The 17,970-nt window shown below is 51.4% G+C and overlaps 9 protein-coding genes across 9 annotated transcripts; 7 read left to right on the top strand and 2 right to left on the bottom strand.

Annotated features, from left to right (window-relative positions):
* Nucleotides 1-462: 462 nt before the first annotated feature.
* On the top strand, nt 463-1,317 carry DL89DRAFT_289624 (small GTPase; the record flags this gene model as incomplete). The annotated part of the gene is made up of 2 exons (XM_040889981.1): nt 463-545; nt 726-1,317. The coding sequence occupies 2 exons, from the start codon at nt 463-465 to the stop codon at nt 1,315-1,317; spliced, it is 675 nt and encodes a 224-aa protein (XP_040747155.1).
* Nucleotides 1,318-1,958: 641 nt separating this feature from the next.
* DL89DRAFT_263952 (uncharacterized protein) lies at nt 1,959-2,679 on the bottom strand. The gene has a single exon (XM_040886039.1). It carries the CDS (start codon nt 2,399-2,401, stop codon nt 2,219-2,221), a length of 183 nt encoding a protein of 60 aa, XP_040747156.1. The 5' UTR covers nt 2,402-2,679; the 3' UTR covers nt 1,959-2,218.
* Nucleotides 2,680-2,726: 47 nt separating this feature from the next.
* Nucleotides 2,727-3,273, top strand: DL89DRAFT_263953 (uncharacterized protein). The gene has a single exon (XM_040886040.1). The coding sequence runs from the start codon at nt 2,764-2,766 to the stop codon at nt 3,187-3,189; it is 426 nt and encodes a 141-aa protein (XP_040747157.1). The 5' UTR covers nt 2,727-2,763; the 3' UTR covers nt 3,190-3,273.
* A 906-nt stretch (nt 3,274-4,179) lies between these two features.
* On the top strand, nt 4,180-6,882 carry DL89DRAFT_273627 (PMT-domain-containing protein; the record flags this gene model as incomplete). Its single annotated transcript, XM_040889086.1, has 2 exons — nt 4,180-6,462; nt 6,805-6,882. 2 exons carry the CDS (start codon nt 4,180-4,182, stop codon nt 6,880-6,882), a joined length of 2,361 nt encoding a protein of 786 aa, XP_040747158.1.
* A 973-nt stretch (nt 6,883-7,855) lies between these two features.
* DL89DRAFT_203521 (SMAD/FHA domain-containing protein) lies at nt 7,856-8,209 on the bottom strand (the record flags this gene model as incomplete). Its single annotated transcript, XM_040884031.1, has 1 exon — nt 7,856-8,209. A coding segment is annotated over one exon (354 nt), but the record flags the coding sequence as incomplete, so codon positions are not given.
* Nucleotides 8,210-8,797: 588 nt separating this feature from the next.
* On the top strand, nt 8,798-9,435 carry DL89DRAFT_263956 (uncharacterized protein). The gene has a single exon (XM_040886041.1). It carries the CDS (start codon nt 9,022-9,024, stop codon nt 9,355-9,357), a length of 336 nt encoding a protein of 111 aa, XP_040747160.1. The 5' UTR covers nt 8,798-9,021; the 3' UTR covers nt 9,358-9,435.
* A 710-nt stretch (nt 9,436-10,145) lies between these two features.
* On the top strand, nt 10,146-10,958 carry DL89DRAFT_299569 (uncharacterized protein; the record flags this gene model as incomplete). Its single annotated transcript, XM_040890808.1, has 1 exon — nt 10,146-10,958. The coding sequence occupies one exon, from the start codon at nt 10,146-10,148 to the stop codon at nt 10,956-10,958; it is 813 nt and encodes a 270-aa protein (XP_040747161.1).
* A 976-nt stretch (nt 10,959-11,934) lies between these two features.
* Nucleotides 11,935-13,572, top strand: DL89DRAFT_219533 (uncharacterized protein; the record flags this gene model as incomplete). The annotated part of the gene is made up of 3 exons (XM_040884396.1): nt 11,935-12,257; nt 12,348-12,526; nt 12,569-13,572. The coding sequence occupies 3 exons, from the start codon at nt 11,935-11,937 to the stop codon at nt 13,570-13,572; spliced, it is 1,506 nt and encodes a 501-aa protein (XP_040747162.1).
* A 480-nt stretch (nt 13,573-14,052) lies between these two features.
* Nucleotides 14,053-15,324, top strand: DL89DRAFT_209463 (MFS general substrate transporter; the record flags this gene model as incomplete). The annotated part of the gene is made up of 1 exon (XM_040884161.1): nt 14,053-15,324. A coding segment is annotated over one exon (1,272 nt), but the record flags the coding sequence as incomplete, so codon positions are not given.
* Between the last annotated feature and the right edge of the window lie 2,646 nt (nt 15,325-17,970).

The raw sequence follows: 17,970 nt of genomic DNA on the forward strand, positions 1-17,970 counted from the left end.
CTCTGCCGCTGCCTCATTTCGTTTTCTCTTGCTCTGCAATCTGTGCTTCCTTTCCTTTTTTTGTTGCAGGATTTTATTTACTTTTTGTTGGCTGTATCCACAGGATAGGAGGACCAGAATTTAGTGCTAATTTAGTTCACTCGACAGTGCGAGAGACCTTCCAGAACAGGCCAAACGTAAACAAACCAGCTGGGTTCTCCGCGAGGCCAACAAGACAGCCCTCGCTCTTTTTTCCAGGTCCACCACGAATTCACCTCCTGTACTTTTACGCAACAGACGCTTTCTGCTTTCTTTCTTTGCTTCTTTCTGCATTTCTGGCCTCGTCATTTCTCGAAGCGCCCGTGAAGAAGCATAAAGCCCCGCCTCCACCAGCCAGAACCTCATATCTTACAGCCGGGTGTAGTGCAACTGATAATCCATTCCCGCATTGATTTCCTTGCTGCAAACAACCGTCTTCCAGACATGTATTCGGGGCGGACGAGTCGAGAGATAGACAGCGGCATGGTTGAGACGGCAGCGTATGCAGAAACGGAAGCAGACGATGAGTAAGTGTTGCCTTTGTGCTGTTTGTTATGGTGAGCCGGTGCAGTAAATGAGCGGACGTGGGGAGCAGCAAGCGCCGGTCCCAATTAATGGAATGTCTGCACTGGTTTTGTCCACTACCCGCTGCTTTGTGTCTGTCCAATTGAGCCTGCATCTGATTTTCCATGCCTGTTTTCGTGTAGGATTGTGATCAAGGTGGGCATGCTCGGCGACGCCCAGATCGGCAAGACGACACTAATGGTGCGGTATGTGTTTGGCCAGTTCGACCAGACAATCGTGCAGACCTTGGGCGTCAACTACCTGGAGAAGACGATACACTTGCGGAACACACGCGTGCGCTTCAGCATCTGGGATCTGGGTGGTGAGCGCGAGTTCCTGAACATGCTTCCTCTTGTCTGCTCGGACTCGTCTGCGATCCTGTTTCTGTTTGACCTGACGCGGCGCGACACGCTAAACTCGATTCCCCAGTGGTTCCGGCAGGCCCGCGCATTCAATGGCTCGGCTGTCCCCATCCTGGTAGGCACCAAGTACGACAAATTTGTTGATGATCTGTGGGTGAGCAAGGAGGAGCGGTATGTGGTTACCGAGCAGGCGCGGGCTGTGGCGCGAGCGATGCGGGCGCCGGTTATCTTTTGCTCGTCGATGCATTCGATCAATGTGAAGAGTATTTTCAAGATCGTGCTCAGCAAGACGTTCGACTTGAGACCGAACTTTGAGGAGATCAAGGAGATTGGCGCGCCTATCCTCGAGTTCAATCCAAGGGCTGGCATCTAAGTGTCGCTACACAAAATACGCACCTTTCTTTCTGTTGCTGCTTCATATCTACCCGCATATATTTTCTTCCTCTTCCTTGTAGCTTAACATCTTTTCCTTGTCGCTCTCCCATCCTTTCTTCAACGTTTATCTTTTAGCCCACATATCCTCTTATACCCGACCATATCTCTAAAATCTTTACCTCTGTATGATTTTATAGCCCAAAAAGTGGCCGATCGTCCACTAGAACATTGTTAAATAGCTGAAAAATTCAAGCTCTTTTGAGCCTCACAGCGAGCGTGTGTGGCTCACTCTGCGAACGCCTAGAAAACCGGTATTCTCTCTTTTGGCCGATGGATTCAGATCCTAAGGTGACAAATATATGTCTTGAAAGCACTCGAAAAACCGAACCCAGAACCTTCGTTCTATCAAAGTACTATTCATATCAGTTCGCATTTTGTTGATGCAGTAATGTAATAAACAAACCGCCCAACTTCCACATCCTCAGCACCCAAACTTGGAACCATGGTCTTAAGCCGGTGGGGGCGATAGCAGGTTGTCTGCACAGCCCGCAATCGGTCTCATTTATTTTTGAGTGCTCAAAAAAGGCACCATTGGCTTACTGGCCAACATATATCCTACATTTAGAAATGGCCCTTCCTGCGTCATCTGGCTTTTTCAAATACCTCACCCCTTTCCACACATTCCGACTTCCCTATAAACTCCTCCTTTACATTCCGTTATTTGATCTTCGTGACTGCCAGTTGTGGCATACCTCGGTGCGGGGCTCGACTTGGTGATGTGCATTTGCAACCACTCGATGGATACGTCTGACTATGCAAGAACTATCTATCCTGGATAGTGGGATGAAATACTGCTTTTGCTTTGCAAACCTTCCGCGATAAATATCGGTATACAATACCTATAGGCTGATTGCGCTGGGCTCTTTTTGTGGGCGCATACCTCCTGCTGTGCCAGACAGGCAAGGCTCTTGCAAGGTTTCGCTACTGACTCTGCCTCCGATGGCTCTGCTGCTGCCAGCAATGGCGAGCCAAACCACCATCACTTGTGTCGATGAAGCCCGGTGGCAGACTCCTTGCCACATTATCGACTGTCTAAAGCATACTGGCCAGCCGAGATCGAATCGTGAGCGCGATAAGTCTAGTACTACATGGCGTTTACAACTCAACCATGAGCGGAACACCACTTTATATGGTGCAGGATATATCGTGGGTTGAGACGATCATCCAGTAGACGATTGCTTCCACGCCAAGTTTGCACAACTCATGCTGATATGATTTCCAATATTCCGGAATGGATCAGATCTACTGCCTGTGTGCAACGTCGGAGGTGGCTGGAAGCCAGAGCGCCCGGCCAATGTCAGAGCTCTTCTCCTTTCCGTCTCACATTGTCATCAACCAGCCCGATTTTCAACCTCCCCTTCAAAATAATAGCCCACCATTCACCATGCCTATGCCAGCACAGCTCCGCAAGCGGTCTGAGATCTACGACAAGAACATCAACAAACGCGGCAGCGTGAAGAAGTCGCTGAACCCGGAGAAGGAGCAGAAGATCGAGGCCGAGCGGCTGCGCAAGAAGGGCCTGGGCAGTGGCATGCCCGGCCCAGCTGCCGGCAGCCGTAAGCTGGTAATTGCGCTGCTGGTGCTGACCCTGGGTAGCGTACTGTACCAGGTGTTCTCGCCGTGGTTCGGCAAATCTAGCACGAGTGTGAAGAGCACCAAGCCCAAGACATCGCTGACGCCCGAACAGCAGGCCAAGGCAGCCGAGGACATTCTGAGAGCAATGAATGACTTTGCGGCCAAGCGACAGAAGGAGGACGCTGAGGCAGAGCAGGAGACGCCTGCGGCCAAGGCGCAGGGCCCGCTGGTCTGAGCGCGCCCGGGCGAGACTACAGCATACAGCATTTTAATTCCCCTTTGCTTGCTCAGCGTTACCAGTATATCCCGTTTAAGCATTCGCTCTGTGGTGCCTCGGTATGTGCATTCTCTGGTGCATGAGCACTCGTCGCCGAAGGCGGCATGGAAAATGCGAGGCTAGTCTGTGCATTTTTGCAAAGGCTGCTAATGCTGTGGCTCCGAATGATTGGCCCGGGGGACGGCCGATGCTCAGGCTATGCCAGAGCAAAAGAGGGGAAGGGCAACATGCATTTGGACTCTGAAATGGCTGGCAGACCGGTTTCTCACACCCGCGCCCTTTGTTCGGGAGCCCGGCCTGCGCATGCAGAGCCCTGCCATTGAAAGCTCCTGCTGCCCACTTACCCCGCATACGGCAGAGCCTAGCATTGTTGTCAAGCGCTCTGGGTGGACCAACTGAAGCTTCAGAGATCGGCGGTTTTTTTAGTGCTACGCTGCCTGATGCGCTAGCACGGGGCAATGGCCGAGGCAGAAAAAACTGCCTCCCCAATATATGAGCGGGCTCAGCAGAGTCATTCTTGCTCAGCTGCTCTTCCCCTCCTCCTTTCCTCCTCATCTCCGTTTCCTTCACCTCATTAAGGGCATCTCTGTTTCTTTTTTCACGACTATTTCTGCTCTTTTTTTTGCTTCATTCCACAAGATGGCGCATCTCGAGAGCATGCGCTACCGGAAGCAGCCTGGGGCCACGGCGATTTATGACGATGCCACAGTGATCTCTGGAATGTCAACCGGGTCCGCGGCCGGCACGCCGGCAGCCACTCCCCGCGGCGACTACGATGATGACATGGCAACGCCCAACAACGACATTGGGTACAGCTACGAGAAGAAGGACCTCGACTACTCCGAGCGGCTGACCACCGGCCCGTCTGGTGGACGGCACACCGGTGCGTCTGACCGGCACCCGCGGCTCCGGATCACGAAGAACCAGTGGATCACGCTGGCGCTAATCATGGTGGTGGCCAGCTACGTGCGGCTGTGGCGGCTGTCGAACCCTGGCAACGTTGTATTCGACGAGGTCCATTTCGGCAAGTTTGCTGGCAAGTACATCAACGGCACTTACTTCTTCGATGTGCACCCGCCACTGGCCAAGATGATGTTTGCTGCGGCAGGCAAGATTGCAGGCTACGACGGCGTGTTTGACTTCAAGTCGATCGGCCTGGACTATGCGGCGGCAGGCGTGCCCTACGTTGGCATGCGGCTGATGCCGGCCCTGCTGGGTCTGGCAATGGTACCCATTACGTATATCACGCTGGCGGCTCTGGGCCATGCAGCCGACGCCTGTGCCCTGGGAGCGCTGGTGATTGCGTTCGAGAACGCGCTGCTGACGCAGTCGCGTCTGATTCTGCTGGACTCGGCGCTGATCTTCTTCACTGGCCTCACGATCATGTTCTGGGCGCTGTTCTTCACTGAGGCCCACCGTCCATTCAGCAACCGCTGGTGGACGTACCTGCTCTTGACCGGTGCCAACCTGGGCAATGCGCTGAGCTGCAAGTGGGTTGGCCTGTTTTTGGTTGCCACCATTGGCATATGGACGCTCAAGGACCTGTGGGAGAAGCTGGGCGATCTCAGCATCTCGCCGGTCCAGTACACCAAGCACTTTGTTGCCCGGGCAATTGGCCTGATCATCGTGCCTGTGACCGTGTACCTGTTCTGGTTCCAGGTCCACTTCATGGCTCTGCACAAGTCGGGTGACGGCAATGCGTTCATGAGCCCCGAGTTCCAGAACTCGCTTGACGGCGTGACGCTGGGACACACCCCGCGTGACATCTACTACGGCGCCCGGATCCGCATTCGCCATGATGCAACCAACGCTGGCTACCTTCACTCGCACTTGAGCAACTATGAGACTGGATCCAAGCAGCAGCAGATCACGCTGTACGGGTTCCGTGACGACAACAACTACTGGACAATCACGCGCACCGAGGCCGACGAGGAGAAGTTCCAGAACTCGTCCGATCCGACGGCTCTGCAGCAGATCAAGGATGGCGATATTGTGCGGCTGATGCACTGGCGCACCCACCGCCGCCTGCATTCGCACGACGAGCGCCCGCCCGTCACCACAAATGACTACCAGAACGAGGTCAGCGGCTACGGCTGGGAGGGCTTCAAGGGCGACTCGAACGACCACTGGCGTGTGCAGATCCTCGAGGGCGATTCGTCGGTTCCCGAGTCCAAGACAAAGCTGATGGCCATCTACAGCAAGTTCCGTCTGGTACATGTCAACCAGCGCTGCGCCCTGTTCTCCAACCGCAAGAAGCTGCCCAAGTGGGGCCACGAGCAGGTCGAGGTCACATGCATGAAGTCGGCTAAGTTCCCCAAGACTCTGTGGCGCATCGAGACCAACCAGAACGAGCGCACGCCTGTCAACGCACCGCTGGCCGAGTACACGCGCCCGGGCCTGATCGCCAAGGTGCTGGAGGCGACGCGGGTCATGTGGCGGGTCAACAACGGACTGACCAAGAGCCACCCGTACGAGAGCCGCCCGACCACCTGGCCGTGGATGCGCCGCGGTATGGCCTTCTGGGGCAGTGGCGACCGCGGAATCTACCTGATGGGAACCCCGATTCTGTGGTGGACGTCGTTTGTGGCCATCGTGGCATTTGCTGTCATCCAGGCTGTCCTGTTCCTGCGCGACTGCCGCGGCATGCACGATCGCCTGCTGGGTGTGCGCGAGCGGTACTTTGAGAGCGTCGGCTTCCTGGCCATTGGCTGGGTGCTGCACTGGATCCCCTTCTTCCTGATGGGCCGCCAGCTGTTCCTGCATCACTACCTGCCTGCGCTGTGGCTCGCTGTTTGTGCCATGATTGGCTCGCTCGATCTGTTCACCCGCCGCATGAGCCGCAAGGTGCGCCAGGTCCTGATGGCCGTCCTGCTGCTGCTGGTTGTGCGGATGTACTTCCAGTATAGCCACATCGCGTACGGCACACCGTGGACGCGCCAGGGCTGCGAGCGCAGCAAGTGGCTCGGATCGTGGGACTACGACTGCAAGCGCTACATGGATCTGGACGTCAAGCCTGCGCCGCCCGTTCCTACCGTCGCTGCGCCAAACTTGGGTGACCCGATCGCCGTCACCATTGCGTCGGCGCCGGCCAAGAACCCGGAGGACCCGCCTGCGGCTGAGAACGTCGATCTCTTGGAGCATGAAAACAAGCTCAATGAGCCTGCTCCGCATATCGACCAGGACCGTCTGAACTCGAACGCAGACCGTCTGAACGAGGAGATGAAGAAGGCTGTGACCATGCCGGGCAACGATGCCCAGAAGGATGCCAAGAATAAGGAGGATGACGAGCACGTTGCTGGTCACGAGGCCGCTCCGGTCGCGCCATCGGTTGCCGACAGTCTGAAGATGAACTCGCCGATTCCAGCCCAAGCCTAAATGTTCACTTTCTTTATTCGCATTTCGCTACAAATTTGAAACCGTTATCCTAGTACCCGAGCTTGTCGTTCAAAGCGGTCTTGCCGTCACCGGTTTGGCCCGTTGGCGCCTGCCACGCTGGCTCATCTCGCTTCCTTGGCGCTGCCATGGGCGGTGGCAACGTTGGCCCGGCAACAACCTTGGGCTGCTTTGGTGTAGTCGCCTCCTTCACTTCGGCTGCCGGTCGTTTCGCTGGCAGAGCAGGCGGAGGCATTGGCGAAGAAGCTGGCGGCTTAGGCTCGGACCTAGCCTGTGGCTCTGGGTTTGGCTTACCCTCTGGCTTCAGACCCGATCTGATTTGTGGCTGGTAGTCTGGCGCTGCAATCCTGATCAACACCTCCAGTCGCTCAACCTCCTTCTTCATCTCCCCGAGCCTCTGCTCCAGCAACTTCCGCGTGCTCTCCTGTTCTTTTCGAGTCAGCGAATTCATGTATGCATCCAGCTCATCCATGGCACCGTTGGCCGTTGACTCGACTGTCTCCTCCTCAGCCTCCTTCAGCTGCTGCTCAGCATCCTCGATATCGGTGCAGACAATTCGGTGCTTTTCCATTAAGGACTCGAATGTCTCAACTTCTGATGCCTTGCTCTTGCGTGTCCTCTTGTTCAAGAGTGTGCGGTCGTAGAATTCATCTTCGTCGTCGTCGTCGTCGTCGCCCACTGCTTCCTTTTTGCTCTTGGCTGCCCTCCGGCGCTGCTCTCGCGGGTCTTCAAGATACGACCGCTTATCAAGCTCCTCCAGCGCATCGATGCAGGCACGGCGCTCAGCCTCGTGATGTTTGGTTGCCTTTCCAACACCAAACAGAGGCTTTCCGTGCTCGTCAATGAACGGAAGGGCAACCCGCACAGTGACTAACCCTGGCTTCTTGTGCTGCTTCATCCTGTCATCGTCGTCATCATCGCCATTTAAATTGCCGTCGATGATTTCAGGTTCGTACTCCTGGTTATTGTCATCTAAAACAGTCTGCAGACTGTCAATGGGATTTCGCCTGTACCATGCACGGTCACTAGCTGCCCAATCGGCCGCCACAGGGTTGCCTCGGCTCATATGCAGCAGCCCAGAATTACTATCGTCCAATGTCATCTGCGGGTGGCCACCTTGCCTTGCCGCTGTTCTGGCCACACCCAGGGCTTCCGTCTGCCGAGCACGCTCCAAAATCGCTTTCTGCATTGCCTGGTGCCTGGATTCTTCGCGCTGCTCCAAAAACTCCGCATCGGTGGTTCCCAAACACCATGTCCTTGTGCTCATTCCGAACCTGATCTGGTCGCCAATATCCAGCGTGCGCGGTGTGCTCGGCCGGATCTGCTGCTTGTTGACAAACGTGCCATGGCTGCTGCCTAAATCCACAAGAGTTGTGTGGTTGGATGCAGCAAACTGCAGGACGCAGTGGTACCGTGATATCGACTGGTGGTCCATGGGGAAATCGCACATGGGCAGGCGCCCAAAGACAAAGAATGTCTTGGTGCGCGGAATTGCGTGGGTTTCTACTAGCATCCCGTCTTTTATCTCCTCGAGGATGTATGAGCGCGCGGGTCGTTCGGCGTTGTCGGGTGGGGTATAGGGGAGAGGAGGCGCCTGTGGTGGTGGGGTTTCTGTGGGATGACCATGGGTAGCATCAGGCATGCGTGGCCGCGGGAGCGCTGGGGCTTTAAATCCGGAATCGTCTGGTGGCATCTCAGACTGATGTCAGGTAAAGGTCGTATGGTGGTAGCGAATGGATTTAAGAGCACAGTCTGCTTGAAAAAAAAAAAACGCACAGCTAGCATATAATGTTTCTGGATCAGTATTCGAAAGTATGGTTGTTTGGTTTGAGTACTGGCGTGTTTGCATTTTGAGTATAAGAATAAACCTGTGGAATCAGCATCTCTCGCACACGGCCTTTTATCTGTGCGTTCTGGGGGTGGGCTTCGTTCCCTCGCGGCTAGTCTCACGTGCCCGTACACTACAGTACCTCTTTGGCTCCCGATGCTTTTCTACTAACAAAAGCCAAGTCACTAACATATGGTACCTCTGCCCAACAGACCCAATATGGCTGCCAGCCTCTGCCAACTGCTGCTCTGTCACACTCCCATATATTGCTTTCTCAGTCATGCATTGGTTTCTGGCACAGAAGGAGTATGATAGCCAATGGTCACAAGGCTACCAAGTATCCGCATGATGACAATGACTGCCATGTGCAGTATTTCTGGCACAGCGAATAGTTTTTAGCTTCCGTCAATTTATCTTGCTACCTGCTACCACCGCTGCCTATAAAAACGACTACCTCTCTCTCTCTGCCTCCCTACACGCCATCACACACAAACCACACTTGCTGCCCACGTTTGTTTAGCCAATATATTACATTTGTATTTGCAACCAACTAATCTCCAACTAGCAGAATGGTATCATGCAACCAAGGAGTAATCTCCAGCACCAACGGTGACTCGTTCTGGGTCGTGCATATGGGGAAAGTTGACCAAGTTTGGAGCAATATCGATGGCAACAAGGTACAATGCATGGCAGAGAATGGTATGCTCAAGTGTTGCTATAATAGCGATTGCCGCTCGTTCACATGTCCTGGCATCGTTACCAGTGGCTCCGACCAGCTACTTCTTATAGATGCAATGAGGAGAGCAGCGAACCAAGCCCCCAAGTCCAGCCCGGCAAGCCGCTTGACCGTCAAATCGACTGCCGTATTGCTATCTGTACTGCTTCCCATTGCTGCCCTTATATAAGCAGCATGGTGGTGATATTATCTTCGTCATTTTTCTGTACCAAACAACAACGGATACATAATATATCCTAATGGAGATGATACTGATGGCCAAAGCAATGCAATGTAAGAGCTTAGCCTGAGAAGCTGCAAACTTGCCACCATACAACCGATACAATCTTTTTGATAAACCATTTGCCAGCTCTTCCTGGTACGCGAAACTGCCAACGCTCATCTTGACGTTCACCTAAGGTCTATAGCTGTCCTTCATTGTGTTCGTACTTCCTTTCTCATCATGCCTCGGTTAGTGTCTGGACCCTTCCAGTGAGCAACCCCAGTCCTGAAACATTTCCATGAATGCAGCCATATGGGGAAACGTTCTACCGACACTCAAACCGACACCAGTCATACAAATATGCCGGGTTACATGATGGCTACCTTTGGTACCGGTTCTTCATACATCTGCTGTTGTCTGCTGAGGCTTATCCTAGTCAATTTAGATTTCTTACCCTAAATATAGTGTTCTACCAGCCGATTCGCTCAAACGTGGGTGATAGTTTCTCCAGCTCTTTGGTGCCTAGAATGGTTGTATCTATCAGTGAAGCCCCAGGATCGTACACTGGCCGTATAGTCGCTGCACTGGAAATATATTCATTCCGGATATTAAGTACTGTAGACGAAAGGGTCAAAGCAGCAAAGAATATAAGTGCATAGGTATAAATCAGCCGCCCCTATCGCCGCTGTAGGTAGACTCGCATTTTAGGTGTCATCCTTTGCGCCCTCTTTAATTTTACCCCACTCATATCCTCAATGTGCAGACTATGTTATTGGAAATTCCAACCCGACAGCGACAGTGGTCGAATAGGCATATTCAGCAGCGAAATCCACCCTTGTATAACTAGATGTATAATCGGCCATCTCAGAATCATTTTGGTTGGCATAGTCGTGATCTGGACACTTCTGTGTCTATACTACAGCTCCGTGTATAAGTGCAGTACATTTGCACACAACGTGGTCGTGCAGATAGTCGATCTAGATGGCGGTCCAGTCGGCGCCAATATAACACAGATGGTATTGGATACCCCTACAAAGGATTCACTTCCAATCTGGTCTCGTGTGGATGGCTTGGGCTCTTCTGAAAGCGTCGAGACATGGATTCGGGACAGCGCATGGAGCGCACTTGTCATCAACCCTGCATTGAGTGACAGCCTGAGCAACACACTACATAACGGCTCCTCCTACAACTCCTCACAGGCGCTGACTGTTATTGAGTCCAGTGATCGACACCCAACTGGAGAAATGATGTTCATCAAAACCGCCATGAGGAACGCTATCTCTACAGTTTTATATCAGTACTCGTTCAAGATAGTTCAAGCATTCCAGTTGCACAGAATGGACGCCAGTAGATCAGATGGAGCACAAACAACCCCTGTAGCATTGCTTCAGCCGATCGGATATACAACAGTTGATGAGTCTCTAGATACTTCCAGCAATGCACGGCTTGTATTTTTATCTGGCTGCCTCTGCATGATGGTGTGCTCGCTGTCAAAAATGCTCATATGGAGGACTGCATCATACCCGCTGTTTACCAAAGTTCGATTCAGAGACTTAGCCATTATGTGACCGGCTCATATCTTCTGCATGTCGTTAATCGTGTCGTTCTACTTTTCACTGGCGTTTCTAATCTACTGCGAACCTGAGTATGGTGAAAGCGCGTTAAAATATAAAACTGCCTCGTTTTTTCAAAATTTGGTTCCTCGGCACAACAGTCAACGCTGCGTATGCGCTTTAGCTGTTCCATTTATACATCAACAGCCCACCAATACTCCTTGTCTGTGCAACCGTCCCGACTGTTATCAGCACAATTATCTCGTGTGCAACACCCCCTAAGCTCACCTCTGGCCCCTACAGGTTCTTCTATGCCATACCATCGTACAATGGCTGTCGCATCTTCCAGTATCTGGTCACCGGTGCGTATCCTCGCAACGGCCAGTAAATCGAAATTCTGTTTGCTGGAATAGTGGCGATGATAATTACCATGGTGGTCTGCATCTGGTTCCGCCAGTTCTTTGTGCTAAACGGCATTGCCGACACAAACAGCCGGTTCTGTGGGAGTGTCTACTTCAACCAAGAGTTCTATTATTACAAGGATGTTGCTGCGCAGCATCATGGGGACGAAGAGAACGCCATTCAGTCGCATAGCATGGACACACAGTCCATTCAGATCAGGGACGCACAAAGCGACGGTGTCAGTCTGTTGGCGGAGGTCCTTGTCTGCTGAATAAATATTCGAATGCTCAGAAGCACCGCTTTCGGTTCCCGTATATCCGAATGTATGGTCTGGATGTGCAACTCGGCTCAAGCCGCAGAACCCGCGCGAAATGGCTGCGGATAATTTGCCATGAAAATGACTATAAAATGCCCTTTGACCATCACTCAGAAACAAGCACGACAAAGCCCAGTCATTTACTGTCTTCTTTTCTTCCGCTGGATTCCGTCTTTCTACTCCTTTGCTCCTCCAATGAGTATCAATACACTATTCAAATGTCTCCGTAAGAAGCATGGCGGCGGTGCTGTGTACGCCAAAGTGGACACTGAAATGCGCACGGTAATGGAGATGCGTATGGTCGCAATGAGCGGTGCTATCAGGGCCAAGCCAGGCTGGACCGTCAAGATGCAGGACGGTGCGATTCGCCAGAAGTGGACTACTGAGGCCAAAAGCCAGGGTCTGACTGATCTAGAAATCAAGTATGTTCTGGAAGAACTCGACTACTACGCCAAGCTGAAAGACTGGCACCCGAGCACGAACGAGCAGGTGCTGAACCTCATCCATCCGTCGCTGTACCCACTCTTTTACGACGGGTCTTTCCTGTGCCAGCCCATCGCCTCGCCAGCTGCCGCCCTGGAACCGCTGACTATCAAGTGTCGGCCGTGCGGTGTTCATGAGTGGCGCAAGGAAACGGCAGACTCAGACATGGGCAACGTTCCAGTCGACGGCGATTATTTGTCGAGGCAGTACTGCTGGCTCCCTAGTGAGTTCCATGTTCGCGACGATGGCTCGGTCGAAGTCGAGTCGTACATCAATAACCTCCATCCTGTGAGGCATGCAAAGCTGTATCCAACTATTGCAAACATCTTTGCTCGTTTCGTGCCCATGTTTGAGAACATGGTCACGGATCTTGCGTTTATGCGTGGCCGCCGCGTCGTACCTGACCCGTATGCGTGATTTTCAGAAGATGGAAACCCAGACTTGGTCGAAAGCGATGGCGCGGATTCAGGAGAAAGTGATGTGGTTGGGTTTGACGACGAGTATAGAAGGTGGCTAGAAACCAGGGAGTTCATTCCGCCTCCTCCAGAGGAGTTCAAAATGCCAGACCGTCCTATTCCTGCCTTCAGCTTCCGTAGTCGTCGCCTTCAGGCGATCGTCAAGATGTCGAACATCGTGCTGACTCCAGACAAGCCAGAGTACGAGGGAGGCAGCTGGCATGTTGAAGCCATGGCCAACGAGCATATCGTTGCCACGGGAATCTACTACTACGATGTCGACAATATCACAGAGAGCAGGCTCAACTTCCGTCAGTCCATCAAGAGGTTGATTCACTATGAGCAAGGTGATAAGCGTGGCGTAAGGCTTGGATATGGCATTGAAGTGGATGGCAATCTAGATGCTATGTTGTCTCAAGAACTTGGCAGCGTTGAGGCACTCAGCGGTCGCTGCATTTGCTTCCCAAATATCTACCAGCACCAGGTCTCTGGCTTCAAGCTCAAGGATCCGTCGAAGCCTGGCCACCGCAAGATCCTTGCCTTTTTCCTCATCGATCCGTCCATGAGGATCCCATCAACCAAGGTCGTTCCCCCGCAGCAGCAGGACTGGTGGGCTGAGAAGCTGTTCGAGCTCCCGCGATTTGGCAGCCTGCCTCTTACAATCAACGACTGCTTGTTCGAGCACATTGAGTGGCCCATGTCGCTTGAAAAGGCCAGGGAAGAGCGCCTGAAACTGATGGCCGAGCGTTCGACAAACAACGAGACTGCTACCTCCATGTATTTTGAGCAAAGGTTCAACCTGTGCGAGCACCAGCATGTCTGCCAGCTAATTCCCTGTTGTCAACATTTTAACAATAGGGAGAGGGGTGGGCCAAGCAACCACCGCCACAAAACGGCATATGGCATTGTTGCATGGGTGCTATTTTACTTGTTTGGTGGCGAAATCAAATTGTTGGATGTCCACACAATATAGTAATCGCTATTCGAGTGAACAATGTTAGGAACTGTATAGTGTGGTTGTTTGCCATTTCTGTTGGACTCAAGTTTCTCGGCCTCAGCACTCTACACAAAAGATATAAGCAAGGCATGGGACGAGTAGCCCCTTGAGTACTGCATGGAGGCAGAGTGCCAGCATATCAGCTGAAAAGAAAGAAACTTGACGCTTAGCCTTACTCTTCACCCCTACAAGTTTATTCTCTAATCTATAATGTCTGTCACCGAGACCGGGACTAAAACCGCTCTCGACGAGACCCTCACTCTGCGGGATTCGGGCGCTATGGAAGCTGTGCCAGATATCAATGAGCAGCCTATTTCCGAGAAAGCGCTTGAGGCTGGTGCAGGTGCAGAGAGTCACTCTAGTGAAGCGGCCAATGGCAGTCCTGTTGCTTCCAACGAAGCAGCCGGTGGTGATTTGGCTTCATATACGCTTTCCAAGAAGCAGCTTTTTTGCGCAATTGCTAGCATAGGCATGCTGTTTTTTATTTCTGCTCTGGATGCAACTATCATGGCCAGCATTTATGTACCAATTGCCAGTGATTTTGATGCGCTAGGCCAGGCTGTCTGGATCATCACCACGTACATGCTATCGTCGACGATTGTACAGGCGATTATCGGCAAAATCAGCGACATCCTTGGCCGCGTTGAGACTATTTTAACCAGTATCGCTATATTTTTGGTTGGCTCCGTTCTCTGCGGGGCATCGCAGTCGATGAACATGCTCATCGCCAGCCGCACAATCCAAGGAGTCGGCGGTGGTGGAATCCTTGGTCTGGGGATGGTTGTATTAGGCGATCTTTTCAGCGAACGGGAGCGTGGCAACTACATTGGCGTGTTTAGTGCAATATTCACTATTGCCACCGTAGTCGGACCGGTGATGGGTGGCGGCATCGTCGAGCATGCTTCATGGCGAATCGTATTCTGGATCAATATTCCAGTCTGTGTCATTGCCATGGCCCTGATCTTCTTCACGCTCAAGCTGCCAAAGACCAAGGGAACGTTCAAGGAGAAAATCAAGCGCATTGACTTTATCGGCTGTGTGTTGTTCACCATTGGGATGGTTCCTATTTTGCTTGGACTGTCTTGGGGTGGCCAACAGTACGAGTGGACATCGGCGCAGGTCCTGGCGTGTCTCATTTGCGGATTTGTCGTACTGCTTGTGTTTGGATATGTCGAGTACCGCTTTGTTACTGACCCAATCATCCCAGTACGTCTCCTAGGAAACCGCAATGTCCTTTCAGCCTTAATGGCAGTGTTTGCCATAGGTGGAGTATCATTTGGGGCCCTTAATAACATTCCTGCCTGGGAACTCGCGATCAAGCACGCGTCAACTACATCAGGTGGATTGCATCTTCTTCCTATGGCCCTTGGGGTTGTATTGGCATCGCCTCTGTGTGGTATTTATATCGCCAGGTCAGGTCGATTCCTCATACCGATTCGTGTTGGTGCAGTCCTTGCTGCAGCCGGTGCGTCCTTACTTTTGCTGTACAAAGCGAGTACTGGCTTTGGAGAAAGGATTGTTTATCTATTTCTACTTGGGCTCGGCGTTGGTTTCGTGTCTCAGCCACCTCTGCTTGTCTGCCAAGCTAGTGTTGCTGGCAAGCACATGGCAACAGTGACGACATCATATTCCTTCATTCGAACACTGGGTGGAATCCTCGCAACCAGCATTATGACTTCAATCCTGGACAGCCGCATCAAGACAGGTATCACCGGCTTGGTGAACGAATTCCCTACGCATGCGTCAGATATAGCGTCTACTCTTGGAGACCAGCGCAACATTTACAGTGATACTATTCCGCACGACATCCAGTCAAGAATCATCCATCTTTGGGCTGACAGCATGCACAGTGCGTTTTACGTATTTGTTGCATTTAGTGGAATATTGGTCATATTCTGTTCAGCAATTAGGCATGTCGATCTTGGCAAGGAGCGCAAGAAAACAATTGAATAATTACAGCATAGAATAAAGTATAGGTCGGTCTACTGCTAACATTTTCTTTGTGTTGGGTGATTGGGGTTATAGTGAGTTCTTATGAAACAGGAGTGAAAATTATGAGGACATGGACATAATATATACATCTCAGTTGTTGCGCGAGCGTCGTCGATTTTTTGGTATGATCGAGACACCCATGCCTCGGCCATCTAAACATCGCCCTTTAGAAGTCTGAATCCGAGCTGCCATTGTTTGCGGCTGGACCAGAGCCCCTGCTGCTGTGTCTGATCCTGGGTGCCGTCATTGGTGATGTCACTGGCATTGGTGCCTGGAGTTGGCGGAAAGCAACACTACAGCGAAATAATGCAAATACACTTAGATATGGTGTAGTTATGATAGTCCTAGCGTTGTGATAAGATGTGGGAACAAGTAGTGCCAGAGCTTTTCTGCGTGTTTGCGAAATAGAATGAAGTTAAACCCCACAGGGAAAAAGTAGAACAGAAATTAATGGCACCACCTGCTGCCCTTTATGAAGATTTCGTCTTACCACTCAGACGTTGACCAGTAACGATACCAGAGCAGCAAGCTATGATCGCAGTGATTACACACCTCTACTTAATATTTCCATTGGCTCAGCACCTCTAGTGGTATGAATGTGATCCTGGGTCGCCTCTGCACTCCATATATTTACCATAACAGGGACATACCCAAGTATATATTTGGCTACAGCATGAACCTGTTCCCTGCGCCGCTGTGTATTCTAGCTGCGACTATGTCGCACTTTATCATTCCCCAGCACAACATGCAAGAGGGGTAGCTACATCGACTAAACTCTTCGCTTTTTGCATACAGCTTTCTGATCCTACTTTTCTGACATTCATATATCTTTTGCACGCTAGGGCAGCATACATTCTAGAATCAACATGGCCCTTGAGCTACTTGTTCCTAATACAGTACTATGTGCCCATTTTATCATTGTTTAGGTCCAACCACTGACCATGGCACTCCTATGTATGATGATTGCATGTCATGATATCGTTGCCTCTGATAATATCGCAGCATCTCGACATGGTGTAAGGGCCTGTCAGCGTATGCACACAGCACCTGGTCTTCAGCCATTTTTCTCCTAGCTAGTTTTAAAGCTATTATCGACACCTACACTTTCCATCGATGTTTTCTATTGAGGCACAAATGGTGTCATCGCTATAGCCATCGAAGGACAATTATCGCCTACGTACCGAAAGTTAAGTGTCTGGTTGATCTTGTGTATTTGTATCTGTATTTGTTTTTTGCTATTATGTTTCCCCAGCTGCAGAGAATCATGCTGTTTGTGCTAGGACTTTTGGTTCCAGTACTTAGGGTTCAGTTCCTGGGGGTAGTAGGTTATATATGGACTGAATCCTCTTGAGTTCTGTTTTGGGCATGGTCCTGTTGGTAGTGGCAGGGTATATCGGACTTTTCTTTGTATTCACCCACTCTTCTCCCTTGGTAGGTGGTGCTGAACGGCACTAGGCTTGTGGATGCTCAGCACTGGGGTAAGTGTTTGCTCTTCATCTCATCTCAGTATACATATATCTTGCCGAAATTTGCGCGTCTTTTAACCAGCAATAGTACTTGCTGGGGGCCATCTTGGCTTCGACAAGGGGATGCGATCGGTGTGGGGGTGATGGACCGCATATGCTCGAGCTTGTGAAAGCGCAAAACTATAAACTATTGAATAACCAGCTTTTAATAGATGTTGCGGTTCCATGTTTAGCGCTCTTGCAGCTATTATTCCAAAGATATACTACGCTAACCCTTGATATGTATCGATGTTAGTAAAGTCTAATTCAGCCCACCTATTGATGGCCGCTATTAGGCATCAGTCTGCAGACTGGTCGTGCCAGCCTCGTGCTTGCTGCAATAGCAGCGCGGCATCCAGGATACCCATTCACGCTTTTGGTGGTCCCGGGCCACATCTGTCGATCATCAGTCTGGCATCAAAATCGATAAACAAACAAGATGCAAAAATGGCCGGATTGCCCTTGCCAAGCATCTATCGCTTTCTTTCAACATACAAAGGATAGCACATATAGACATTTTCCAGGAACAGTACGTAGACTGAGCCCCATCACAGCCCAGATACAACGCGTCCTCCTTTTGTCACAGACACGGCAGAAATGCGCATGGTGTAAATGTCCAAATAAGAACATGGCGATGCCCTTCTATGCAGTAGTTCTGTACGGAATAGGCCCACTCCTCTCACCGTTTTTCTTGTTTTCTGGGAATCGGCAAAGGAGAAATCCGCGCCTATTCCCAACAATTGATGTTTGATTTTAACCAGCCAAAAATATTTCGTGGCACGGGTATTTAAAAAAAAAAAAAAAAACCTGTATCCTAATGGAATTGCTAGTTTTCGAGAATGGGTTCAAGGCAGACCCCGCTTAGGAAGGCTGTTTG

The sequence above is a fragment of the Linderina pennispora genome (genome assembly GCF_002104995.1).
Source record: "Linderina pennispora strain ATCC 12442 chromosome Unknown DL89scaffold_1, whole genome shotgun sequence".
Classification (NCBI taxonomy): domain Eukaryota; kingdom Fungi; phylum Kickxellomycota; class Kickxellomycetes; order Kickxellales; family Kickxellaceae; genus Linderina; species Linderina pennispora.